We start from the raw sequence: 12972 nt of genomic DNA on the forward strand, positions 1-12972 counted from the left end.
GTAGCAAATTCTGTAAAGCATGTGTATCCAGTGTTATGTACTTTGATCCTTGTGACGTCTTTCTGTCATGTAGCTTTTAGGGTGTAGCTGTGAAAATCATCAGAACTCTTCACTGAAGCTAATGTTTGGAAAAAATATATACTTGAAGAACCAATCCAAGTGTGTGCCCCTACCCCCAGCTCAGAAGTAGAAAGGATTTAAGTTTGCTTGTATTAGCTGTGCCTTCATTATTTTGCTATGTAAATGTGACATATTATAAAATGGTGCATAATCAAATTTTACTGCTTGAGGACAGACGCATACAGTAAGGATTTTTAGGAAGAATATGTTTAATGTAAAGACTCTTAGCTTCTGTGTGGGTTTTGAATTATGTGTGAGCCAGTGATCTATAAAGAAACATAAGCTTAAAGATGTTTACCACTGTGGTGTTAATAAAACAGTATTTTCAAAAAAAATTATATAAAAGTCTCGGTACTCTGACTGCCTGTATTCAAATCCCAGCTCTGCCTCCTATTAGTAATGTACCTTAGGCAACTCAGCTAATACTCTCAGTGCTCAATTTCTCCTCATCTACAAAAGGGAATAGGAATAGTCCCTTCCTCATGGGTTACTATGAAGAGCAAATGGATTAATACATATAACGCCTATAGAATAGCATCCAAACCATGGTAAGCGCTGAATAATTCTTAGCTATTATTATTACATGAAAGATAAAGACAGTGATTGGAAATTCAATCCTCCTTCTCTCCTGTTACAAAATGGGAGAAATGGACATCACTACATCAATGCCTTCCCATGTTTCTGATTCCTTATTATGAGAGAAGAATGTGGCCTTTAATTCAGAAACACAGGAAATTAAATAAACTATCTTGTTTTGGTTTCCTCAACATAATATCAAGTTTTTATTATCTCCCAGAAAGGATAAAAGACTTCAATATAACATTAAAAATATACAAAAAAGGCTATTTCAACTTTGTTTGCTTCATTCTGAATGAAGCAGAGTTTTTTTTAAAAACTGGACTCCAAAAAAATTAAAAAATCAGATGCCATTTGCTTCATTTTCCCTGCAGGGTTAAAATTCCAAAGAAGCAAAATTAAATTGCTTTATCCTAGGGAGTGGAAGGCAGCACTGACCTGTTGCTAATAACAACAGATTGTTGAGTACAAACAACCTTAAGGTAATGTTAATCTTCCTTATGCTCAGGCCAACCAAAAGAGAAAATCAGAACAGTATATTACATACGAAGTTCTGATTATCTTAATCATATGATTATCTTAATAGAGAAAAAAATCTAATAAAATTTAATATTCATTTCTTATATCCAGGAATGAGATTATCATTTTACTTTTTTTCTGGGTACAGTAAAAAGCAAAAATGATTGAAACACAGATAAGAGGTATAAGTATTGGGAAATGTTTTTTATGTATAGAAAACCCAAGAGAATCAACTGAAAAACAATTCAATTTAATAAGTTTGATGAATTGACCAGTTATCAGATAAATACACAAAAACCCATAACCATTTATAGGCACTAATAATGATCAAAATATATGGGAAAGGCTAAAACCTCTAATAAGAAATGTGTATAACCTATGTAAAAATAAAAAACAAATAAATGTAACATAAGCCTTTGGATGTAAGATTGAATATCACAAAAATATCAGTTCTTCCCAAATTAACTTTTATCACAATTCTAATCAAAACTCAAACTGGATCTGGAACCTAATATAATTACCATAATGCTCACCTTAAGAACAGCTAAGAAAACCTTTAGCAATTTGGAAACAGTTTAGATTTTTACCTCTGACTACAGACTAATTGAAGAAAATATACTAAATATTTATCAATTACATCAATTACTGGACAGGGAATGGCTCGGATAAGAGTGATATAAGACCAAAAGAAGTAACAGACATGACAACACAAAAATTAAGAAATCACAGAGTTAAAGACACACACTACATTTTCAAAAGCAAAAACAGAATAAAACCTACAATAGATATAGATGGCAAAGGGTTAGTAGTCTTAAACATAATGAAGAGTTCCTATGAATCATATGAAAATTATTAAGTCCTACTAGAGAAATACATAAAGGACATCAGCAGAGTCTCTAAAAAGAGGAAAGACTGCAAACCCTGACTGAGGCAGAAAGAACTCACCTAGTACTGCGTGTTCCTGAACCTGCAGCACTAGGTGAGCTGGGGCTCTGGCAGAGTCTAGAGACAAGTGTTCCTAGCTCTGTGCTCTGGCCAGCAATCCTTTTGTTTATGATAACACTTTAGCTATGGGGTTTTCTAGCTACCGGCTGTACCACTGTTGGCCACTTCTCTAAGGATACAGGGATGTTTGTGATGTCAAGCGATTTCTGCCATTTCCTAACTAGGCTAATCTTTATACTCTTTCCTAGACTGCTTATTTGATAGCTTCTCTGGCAACCCTAAAACCTGCATCTAGCAGGATACCCTTGCTTCAAGGTAGGTCAAACACTATCATTCATAAACCATTTTCAACCTATTATAGGCCAAAATTAGTCAACAAAGCAAAAATTAACTGGCAGAAAGAAAGAAAGGCAGCATGCAATACACAACCAACTCTCTGAGTATTACACAGAAAACTGGCATGACGATGCTTACTGTGAAAAATGGCATGGCAGCTCTCTCTACCTGAGAATGTACACTCAATGCATACACATAGACACATTTACACATATACACACACATACACACTTTTTTTTATTAAGGTGAAATTCACATAACAAAATTAACCATTTTAAAGGGAACAATTCAGTGGCATTTGTACATTCACAATGCTGTGCAACCACCACCTTCTAGTTAATTCATTTTTTAAACAAAATATTTTAGAGGTAAACAGCAGTAAAATAGATCAGTACTGTGTAGAGTATGTAAAGTAGCCTATGTGTGAAAGAAATGCAACATTTTGTAAGTGAGATTAAATTTCTTTTTAGTTTTTTCATTTTTTTTTTAAAGAATACACACCATTTTTCTAAGAACTGGGTGAAATGGTGATAATGACATATAAGGGAGTATAATTCATTAGCAAAATAAATTTATCAAAAATACCTATCAACAAATTCAAATGTTATACATTTTAATTCCATTTCACCCCGGAGACCTTATCATTAAAAAGCAATTTTAAAGGTACAAAATCCTTTATACACAAAAGATACTTGACATAGTCTTATTAAAAATGGTGGTGGGGGGAAGAGAAAAAAGAGGAATAAAAAAGAACATACAAACAAGTCAAATATTAAACAGTGAAGAAACAGAAAAATACACATTCACATAGCAGACCATGCAGTCATTATTAAGGGTGTTCATAAGGACTTTGTAATAGCATTTTAAATATAAGCATTGTCTTCACCTAAGTTTAAAAATTCAGACACTCCATTTCATATGTATATAGTTATGTTTTTAGCTATTCCAATTTTGCTTTTTAAAAACATTACCTAGTTGGCCTGAAATGAAAAACAGCAAAGTCTTCAAAGTCATTTTTCTTCCTAGGGGGAAAGGAGGATGGGAACTCTCGAGCCCCAGCCTTAGCCCCTGAGAGGTCAGATGCTGATGCCCACGGAGCACAGTCTGACTCAAACCACCTGGCTTTGAATCCTGGCTCTGGTTTAGAATCCTGGACTTGTAGCTCTGCAACCTTGAACAAGAGACTTATGCCTATCTGTGCCTCAGTTTCCTCATCAGTAAATGGGAAGGCTTACATGTCAAATATTTCAAATAATGTCTGACGCATGGTAAGCACTCAAGAAGTGTTACTGGCATTTTAATTCTGCTGTTCCTGTAATAGTCCAATGCAAATACAATGCAGATCTTAAAGACTGCATCCCTCAGAAACTATCCTGAAAGATCAACTGAAGTCTGCCAGCAGTCCTGAAGATCTTAAGGAGCAAGAAGTGTTTGTCATGCATGAGTTTTATTCTCAGCTTCTCACTATAGAATCTAGATGCCCTCTGAAGCACTTACCTTAAGTTTGGCATTTCTCACTATGTGATCCTTTTACTCTACTCTCCGCCCCCCCACTGCCCCCCCCAGCCCCATGTGTGTGTCATCTGTCTTTTTTAATATGGGGAAAATGGGAAGACAGCAATTGCATTTAATCTGATTGCATCAAATTGAGTAAATGTTAGGGAATCTAGAACAATATGTGGGTTTTTCACTAATGGTAATAACACCATGTTATAGACCATAAGAAATGCTTAACCATGAGTAGTCATGTGATATAGTATTATCCAGATGTGACTACCAGCTGGTGGCAAGATTTGTCTATGATGCAGCCACCAGTAATTAGCCACAGATGTTCTTTTACCTGGATGCCTACAACTCATTTGACTGTATAGGTTCTGTCCAAGGATAGAAAGCATTTTAAAACCAAATGAAATGGAATAAATTATGAATATGGAATTGGTATTCCTCTGGCATTTTCCCCTGGGGCAGCAATGCTAGCAAATATCTTACTGTTAACAAAAACAGCCTCAATGCTAGCAGTATCTGTGTATACAACTGCCTAAAAGTACAGTAGAATAATATTCTTCTTACAGTTCTTTCATTTTCTTAGTCATAAAACGTAGGACTGCCAATGACTAGATTATGGCATATAACCAAGGAAATAATGACTATAATGATCAACTTTTTATAACTTCATACAGCCTTTCTTACCAGGACCTCAATGTACTTTGTTGGTAAGACTTCTATTTTGTGCAGCATAAAATGAAAAGAAAAAAAATTCATTCATGTCTTTTTCTGGTGGTCCCTAACCAAAACAGCTATAGTAAAGAGTACAGCAGTAACCATGAATGGGACTGGTGTCCTTATAAGAGTCACAAGAGAGCTTGCTTTCCATCCCTGCTCTCCACCATGCTAGGATACAACAAGAAGTCAGCAGTCTGCAACGTGGAAGAAGGCCCTCGCCAGAACCTAACCATGCTGGCAGCCTAATCTTTGACTTCCAGTCTCCAGAACGTGACAAATACATTTGTGTTGTTTATAAGTCATCCAGTTTATGCTACTTTTTTACAGCAGCCCAAACGAAGACAAACAGGTAACTGTGACAGCAACAGGGTCTCCTGCCTGTCACTGAGTGACACAGACATGTACAGCAGTGCCTAAAGCAGCATGGATGAGTTCACAGTGCACTCAATGAGTACTCTGAAAAACCAAAATCTAAATTTCTACCTAGTACAGAAGCTGTTCCATACATCATGAACATAGTATAACGCAATCAAAATTTCTCTGTCTGAACTGACAACTCAGATTTTTCCATCCCTTTACAGAGCACCTTTCATATTTATGTCCTCTTCTCTACTTTCTAGTATCCAAATCTTAGTAGGCTTCCAAACTTAGCTCTATCCCGTATCTGTCCTCCCAGATGCATCTGTCCAAGCTGATTTCTCTGAACGCCTTCAGATTCAACCACCCAATTTAGTCTTCATATTCCATTTATGGTTGCATCTGAGAACAGCTTATCACCCTAAACAAACTGTGTTATATTTTACTATTCCTGCACAGTTCCTCCCACAACTGTTGAGTCAATTCAACTGTTGATTCAAAGAAATGTCTTTTGAATAAGGAGAAAGACAGGGAGAGAGAAGCAAAGAAACAGAAAGAGAGAAAAATTCAGACTTAGAAACAGAGCAAAAAAGACAGAGACAAAAATATGCTAAGAGAAATAACTTGACAAAGATATGAAAAGGAGTAAAAAGTTCTGGCAACTGCCTCAACTGCAGACTACATCGCCAATTGCCTATTCCTGCACTAGGTCATTCATTTCCCCAGCCACTGTATCATACTCACAGAGCACTATGATGACCCACCAAAGGATGAGGACATTGTGAATGTTCCCCTTCCTCAGGATGCTTGCCTATCCCACTGTTAGCTTCTAACGAATGATGCACACATTATCTTGTCTGAAACCTAATGCAAAAGCTAAGACATTGATTGAAAGACTAAAGGCTATATATGTATCTACATATGTACTTGCACACATGTGCAATGTTTAAAGCAATCCCCAAAACAAGAAGGGAAGAGAAATCAACTGGGCTAACAAATCTGCTTTATGATCTGCCACAAATTTTCCCAATTCTAAAAACATTATATGACTATATGGAATAAAAAGCCTGTTCTTACTAAGGAAATAAACAACCTGAAAATAAATTATTTACTGTTAACAAAAGTACCAATGTTATATAGATAAAGGAAACTGCTTGGATAGACTGAATTTAATAGGATCTCCAATTGCATCTTCCCAAGTATTTAGAGGAAGAAGCCAGTAAAAGTCCAGAGTGAGTTTTACTTAATTCTTATCAAGATTCTTATCAAGGGTTTTGATTGCAACATTCTTACTTGAATCAAAACTAGCCTCTATATTAGGTTTCTAGAGCCAAGATAATTCCATCAACTGAAGCCATTTTTGTTGGGTGTCTAGGTGGCTTCTGCATCATTTCACTCAACTCTGATACTAAAGCTCACTTTCCCCAAAGCTGAGGCTTCTTGGATAGTCTGGAAAGTTTACATGACAAAAAAAAAAAAAAGGTTACTGAATGCTCTATGAGATCATACTAGCTTCGAGTTGTTTTTTAAAAACGTCAAGGATGGGCTGCGTGCAGTGGCTCATGCCTGTAATCCCAGCACTTTGGGAGCCTGAGGCGGGCAGATCAGCCCAGGTCAGGAGTCCGAAACCAGGCTGGCCAACATGGTGAAACCCTGTCTCTACTAAAAATACAAAAATTAGCAGGGCATGGTGGTACACGCCTGTAATCCTAGCTACGGGGGAGGCTGAGGCAGAAGAATCACTTGAACCCAGGAGGTGAAGGTTGCAGCGAGCCAAGATTGCACCACTGTACTCCAGCCTTGGAGACAGAGTGAGACTCCGTCTCAAAAAACAAAAAAGTCAAGGATAGAAGTCTGTCAATATTTTTCTATCTTTTTTTTTTTTTGGAAGATGAGGTCTTGGTTTGTTGTCCGGGCTGGAGTGCAGAGGCATGATCATGGCTCACTACAGCCTCCACTTCCCAAGCTCAAGTGATCCTCCCACCTTAGCCTCCTGAGTAGCTGGAAGTACAAATATGCACTACCACACATCTGGCTAATTTTCTCTTTTTTTTTTTTTGTATTTTTTTTAGATACTTGGTTTTGCTATCTTGCCCATGCTGGTCTTGAACTTCTGAGCTCAAGCAATTCACCCACCTTGGCTTCCCAAAGTTCTGGGATTACAGGCATGAGCCACTGCACCCAGCCCATTCCTATTTTCAAAAGGAAAGATTGTGGAAGAAAACCAAGATAGATCACTTGGATAGACTGAATTTAATAGGATCTCCAATTGCATCTTCCCAAGTATTTAGAGGAAGAAGCCAGTAAAAGTCCAGAGTGAGTTTTACTTAATTTTCCTGCATGCGTACAAACAGCATCTAGGTCCTCCACATCTGTATCTTTTTTCATAGCTTAAATGAAACCTTGCTTTCCTCTCTAAAGGCTTCCAAAGAAAGACTGTCATTCTCTCACCTTTCCCACCCCCTACCTGCCCTTTCCTTAAGCCAACAAGTTTCAATGCTAGCCTATGGGCGAATTATGCTCACATCCTCAAGAGTCTGCATTTTATTCTAACTTATATAGCTCCTCCAAGAAATTACATTTTCCTTGTCCTTGTTTTTCATTTCACCACTTCTTTCTTGTTGATTCTTGCTGTAAGCAACCTCAAATTCAATGGTGATTGAGGCTCACATAACTAATTAAAAAATATCCATATAAGACTTCTTTATTGAGATATATAAATTTTCTGCTCTAAACACAATCACCTGGGTATCACACAGACATATCAAAATCAATATATTCAAAATGGAACTTGTTCCCTTGAACCTGCTTTATAGACTCTGTTTTCTATTAGTTAGTGTTTGAATTAGAAACTTCAGCATTATTATCAATATATGCCTCTCTCATACCATCCATATATAATCAGACACTAGCTCCTATTTGGTTATATAACTAACTCTGTTTCCCACTGCCTTTGTTCTGGCTGTTACCATCCTTTACCTGAGCTACCTCAAAAGCCTCCTAATGGGTATCCCTGCACGTGGTCTATTTCCACATGACCCCCAAAGTAATCTTTCTAAAATAGAAACCAACCATGTTCTACTCCAAGCGCCATTCAAGGCCTTGATAACCTCCACTCTGATGCTACTACAGTCTCCCTTCATCCGTACACCAGTCCCCACTCCACAAGTATCCGACATTCTCTATCATGTGTCAAACTGGAAAGTCGCGACTCACTTGGTGCCTAAAATGTTTCCTCCAACTTGTATTCTTTAATGTCTGATAAAAGCGTTGTAACCTCTTACTCTAGTACCGTGGCACCTGGGCTAAAACTTCTATCACATACACTGGATGCTATCGCAATTATTTCCATACATTGACCCTTCTCAACTAATCCCAAGCTTCTAAGGATGGAAGTTATTCACCCTCTATACCCAGCAATATGGCTGACACACAGTAGTCACTCAGTGTTTGTAAAGTAAATTGATTTCATGCAGATTAGCATAATTTAATATAAAAGTAAGCAAAAATGAGCATCTTCTCTCCTCTAAAGAGTTAACTCAGAGATTATGAATCATCCTGAAAAATCAAATGTACTTGAATTTGTTGTTATGATCCAGAGAGAATAACTTAATTTAAAACCTCTACGACAAATCATTCAGCAGTAAAATAGCAGTGATAGTAAGCATCTTTATAAAATTCATTTATTCAACACATATTTTTTGAGTACTTTTGTGCCAGGCACTCTGTTAGATACTAGAAACTCTGTGCTAGACTCTGGCAGTTCATCCATTCCAAAGTATCTTCCTGTAAATTATCTCATTTCATTCTCACAAACATCCCATGAAGTAGAGAGGACAGTGATTATAATCTCCATTTGGCAGATGAGAAAACTGAAACCAAACAGTTTATGTAACTTGCTCAGAGTCAAAGCCAAAAAGATGCAGATCTAGAACTAAAACAGTTATCTCCTGAATCTAGTCCTGGTGCTTGCTCTGCTATTAAAAATTATTTAGGCCAGGCACGGTGGCTCACACCTGTAATCCCAGCACTTTGGGAGGCCGAGGTGGGTGGATCACGAGGTCAGGAGTTCAAGACCAGCCTGGCCAAGATGGTGAAACCCCATCTCTACTAAAAATATAAAAAATTAGACGGGCGTGGTGGTGCATGCCTCTAATCCCAGCTACTCCAGACGCTGAGGCAGAGAATTGCTTAAACCTGGAGGGGCGGAGGCTGCAGTGAGCCGAGATCATGCCACTGCACTCTAGCCTGGGTCCGCCCAAAAAAAAAAAGAAAAATTATTTGAAATCTGTAAATTCTTGCCCTATCACCCTTACCTCCCCTCTGAAGAAGGTATTAACGTTAAAAAGCAATTTTTATTTTGGTTTTAAATGTCAAACTGCAGAAATATGAAGTAGCAGCATCTGCAACAGTCCAAGGCCAGGACTAACCTGTTATCCTTGCACACAGTCACATTATCTCCCCCAGGTATCAGCTTCTTCTGTTCAATCACTCCATAGCTTTCTCGGCAGATCTATATTTAAGGTGGAAAAAAGAAATATTTCAGTTTTGTTGACCATTTATCTTGTAGAACTCAAATGACTGAGAGAGGCTTTAGAAACAAATGTAGTTCCATGACTATTACAGAAAATTAGTGGGAGAATAATGAGAACTTGAGTCAGAAAACATTAGCACGTTAAAAAACATCTTTTGTTTTAGGACATGGAGTTGCCAATAAATGCACTCAAGGAGAAAATGACACGAACTCAAGAATATGTGTCAAGAGTAGGAAGGATTATTTCTTCAATAATTTTCCTAAGTGCATAGATTAATCATTCATTCATTTATTCAACACACTCACTGAACTCCTATAACACTCAAGACGCTATGACTAAAATAATTTGATTCAAAGAAGTCCCTGACGTTTTTCTGTGATTTGAAGAACTAATGTTAATTATCACTCTACAGATGGTAAGAGAGACAGCCACAATCCTAAGTAAACTGTGGAAATTCTTACCGTGAAGTTGAGGCAGAAAGTCTCCTCCACATCCTCCCCAGGGTAATCTAAAAGCTCTTGGAGACTCCTAATCATAGAATGACAGAAAAGGAAGAGTGGAAAGTCAGATACTGCTGCAACAGTGTTTCTACTTCAGTTACACGTCCAGATCATTTCCAAGGAAAAACTATGAAAGGAGATTCTGGAATAAACATAAATCCAGATGGACAGAAAATCATGTACCTACACCTTGAAGATAATTATGGCACTAGACCTATAAAACATTCATTAATTATTCTCTCTTCTTACTGACAAATCTTATTAGACTTGAAAAGAAATTCAGATGGATTTTTAACCTAACATACTTGTGTCCTCTTAACTCTGAAGTAGTTTGCAAGTGTGTGTGTAGATATATAAATGAGGAGATGGTATTGCAGGGGCCTCCAGCCAGCTTCACTGGCTTATGCATTAGTAAAATAATCCTTCCATCATTTAAAAAAAAAAAAAAAAGGCACAAAGTCACCACATCCACTTAGGAATTTTAATGGCTTACTTGTTAATGCAGAAGTCTCTATTTGGTAAAGACCAGGGGTGCCCAATCTTTTGGCTTCCCTGAGCCATGTTGGAAGAAGAAGAATTGCCTTCTTCTTAAAATACACTCACGCTAATTTTTTTTTAAGAGATGGAGAAAGGAAAAGAAGTTGTATTTGAGAGGTCATGCATTGCACAGGCATATAAAGCTGATACTTTGCATGCCAAATGTGTCCATAAAAATATACTGTCTCTGTGTAATTCAGCATAAAACACTGCTAACTGTCCTTAACAACAACATAATTTTAAAAGATTGATTTCAGACACTCCAAAAATTCACCAGCCAAGAAAACTATCATAGTTGTTCACCTTCTCCCTAATGTTAATCTGCGAAATGAGTTTCTTTTTAAATATTTTTTTCTTTCTTGAGACTGAAGAGACAAAAATAAGTCTGGTTTTGTTATTAGTACACAGATAAAATATATATTAAAGAAAACACATCTTTACTTTTTTCTTCACCCAGTTAGAAAGGCTTTTATTATTATTATTATTATTTTACTTTAAGTTCTGGGATACATGTGCAGACTGTGCAGGTTTGTTACATAGGTATATATGTGCTATGGTGGTTTGCTGTACCTATCAACCTGTCATCTAGGTTTTAAGCCCCACATGTATTAGGTATTTGTACTAATGCTTTCCCTCCCCTTCCCCCCTACCCGCTGACAGGCCCCGGTGTGTGATGTTCCCCTCCATGTATCCACGTGTTCTCATTGTTCAACTCCCACTTATAAGTGAGAACATGTGGTGTTTGGTTTTCTGTTCCTGTGTTAGTTTGCTAAGAATGATAGCTTCCAGCTTCATCCATGTCCCTGCAAGGGACATGAACTCATTCATTTTTATGGCTGCATAGTATTCCATGGTGTGTATGTGCCACATTTTCTTTATCCAGTCTATTATTGATGGGCATTTGGGTTGGTTCCAAGTCTTTGCTATTGTAAACAGTGCTGCAATAAACATACATGTGTGCATGTGTCTTTATAGTAGAATGATTTATAATCCTTTGGATATATACCCAGTAATGGGATAGCAGGGTAAAATGGTATTTCTGGTTCTAGATCCTTGTGGAATCACCACACTGTCTTCCACAATGGTTGAACTAATTTACACTCCCACCAACAGTGTATTCCTGTTTCTTCAGAGCCTTGCCAGCATCTGTTGTTTCCTGACTTTTTAATAATCGCCATTCTGACTGGCGTGAGATGGTATCTCATTGTGGTTTTGATTTGCATTTCTCTAATGATCAGTGATGATGAGCTTTTTTTCATGTGTTTGTTGGCCACATAAATGTCTTCTTTTGAGAAGCATCTGTTCATATCCTTTGCCCACTTTTTGATGGGTTTTTTTTTTTTTCTTATAAATTTGTTTAAGTTCCTTGTAGATTCTGTATATCAGATCTTTGTCAGATGGATAGATTGCAAACATTTTCCCCATTCTGTAGGTTTTCTGTTCCCTCTGCTGATAGTTTTTTTGCTGTGCAGCTCTTTAGTTCGATTAGATCCCATTTGTCAATTTTGGCTTTTGTTGCCCTTGCTTTTGGTGTTTTAGACATGAAATCTTTGCCCATGCCTATGTCCTGAATGGTATTGCCTAGGTTTTCTTCTAGGGTTTTTATGGTTTTGAGTTTTTTACATTTAAGTCTTTAATTCATCTTGAGCTAATTTTTGTATAAGGTGTAAGGAAGGGGTCCAGTTTCTGTTTTCTGCATATGGCTAGCCAGTTTTCCTAGCACCATTTATTAAATAGGGAATCCTTCCCTCATTGCTTGTTTTTTCAGGTTTGTCGAAAATCAGATGATTGTATATGTGTGGTGTTATTTCTGAGGTCTCTGTTCTGTGCCATTGGTCTATATATCTGTTTTGGTACCAGCACCATGTTGTTTTGGTTACTATAGCCTTGTAGTATAGTTTGAAGTCAGGTAGCGTAATACCTCCAGCTTTGCTCTTTTTGCTTAGGACTGTCTTGGCTCTACGGGCTCTTTTTTGGTTCCATATGAAATTTAAAGTAGTTTTTTCTAATTCTGAAAGGAAAGTCAATGGTAGCTTGATGGGAATAGTATTGAATCTATAAATTTATAGTACTATAAATTACTTTGGGAAGTATGGCCATTAAAATAGAATAATTCAAATGTTTCTAATATAAAGAGAAATATTTAAGGTAATGGATATACCAGTTACATTGGTTTGAACTTTACAAATTATATAATGTATTATATTATCACGTGTATCCCCAAAATATGTATATCTATTATGCCTCACCAACAAAAAAAAGTATAATTAAAGAAAGAAGATACAGTATTTTCAGGGTGTAAAACCCAAGGACATGGAAGGCCA

At 37.0% G+C, this 12972-nt stretch overlaps 1 protein-coding gene across 2 annotated transcripts in view; it reads right to left on the minus strand.

The window, feature by feature from the left end:
- Positions 1-12972, minus strand: part of HERC3 (HECT and RLD domain containing E3 ubiquitin protein ligase 3) — a 123067-nt gene that overhangs the window by 12802 nt on the left and 97293 nt on the right. For both annotated transcript variants that reach the window (XM_050790416.1, XM_050790417.1), the window contains 2 exons: positions 10073-10139; positions 9507-9589 (listed from right to left, as the gene is read on the minus strand). In XM_050790416.1, the coding sequence (XP_050646373.1) occupies positions 9507-9589; positions 10073-10139 (150 nt within the window). The remainder of the gene's footprint in view (positions 1-9506; positions 9590-10072; positions 10140-12972) is intronic.

Source organism: Macaca thibetana, chromosome 5 (genome assembly GCF_024542745.1).
Source record: "Macaca thibetana thibetana isolate TM-01 chromosome 5, ASM2454274v1, whole genome shotgun sequence".
NCBI lineage: Eukaryota > Metazoa > Chordata > Mammalia > Primates > Cercopithecidae > Macaca > Macaca thibetana.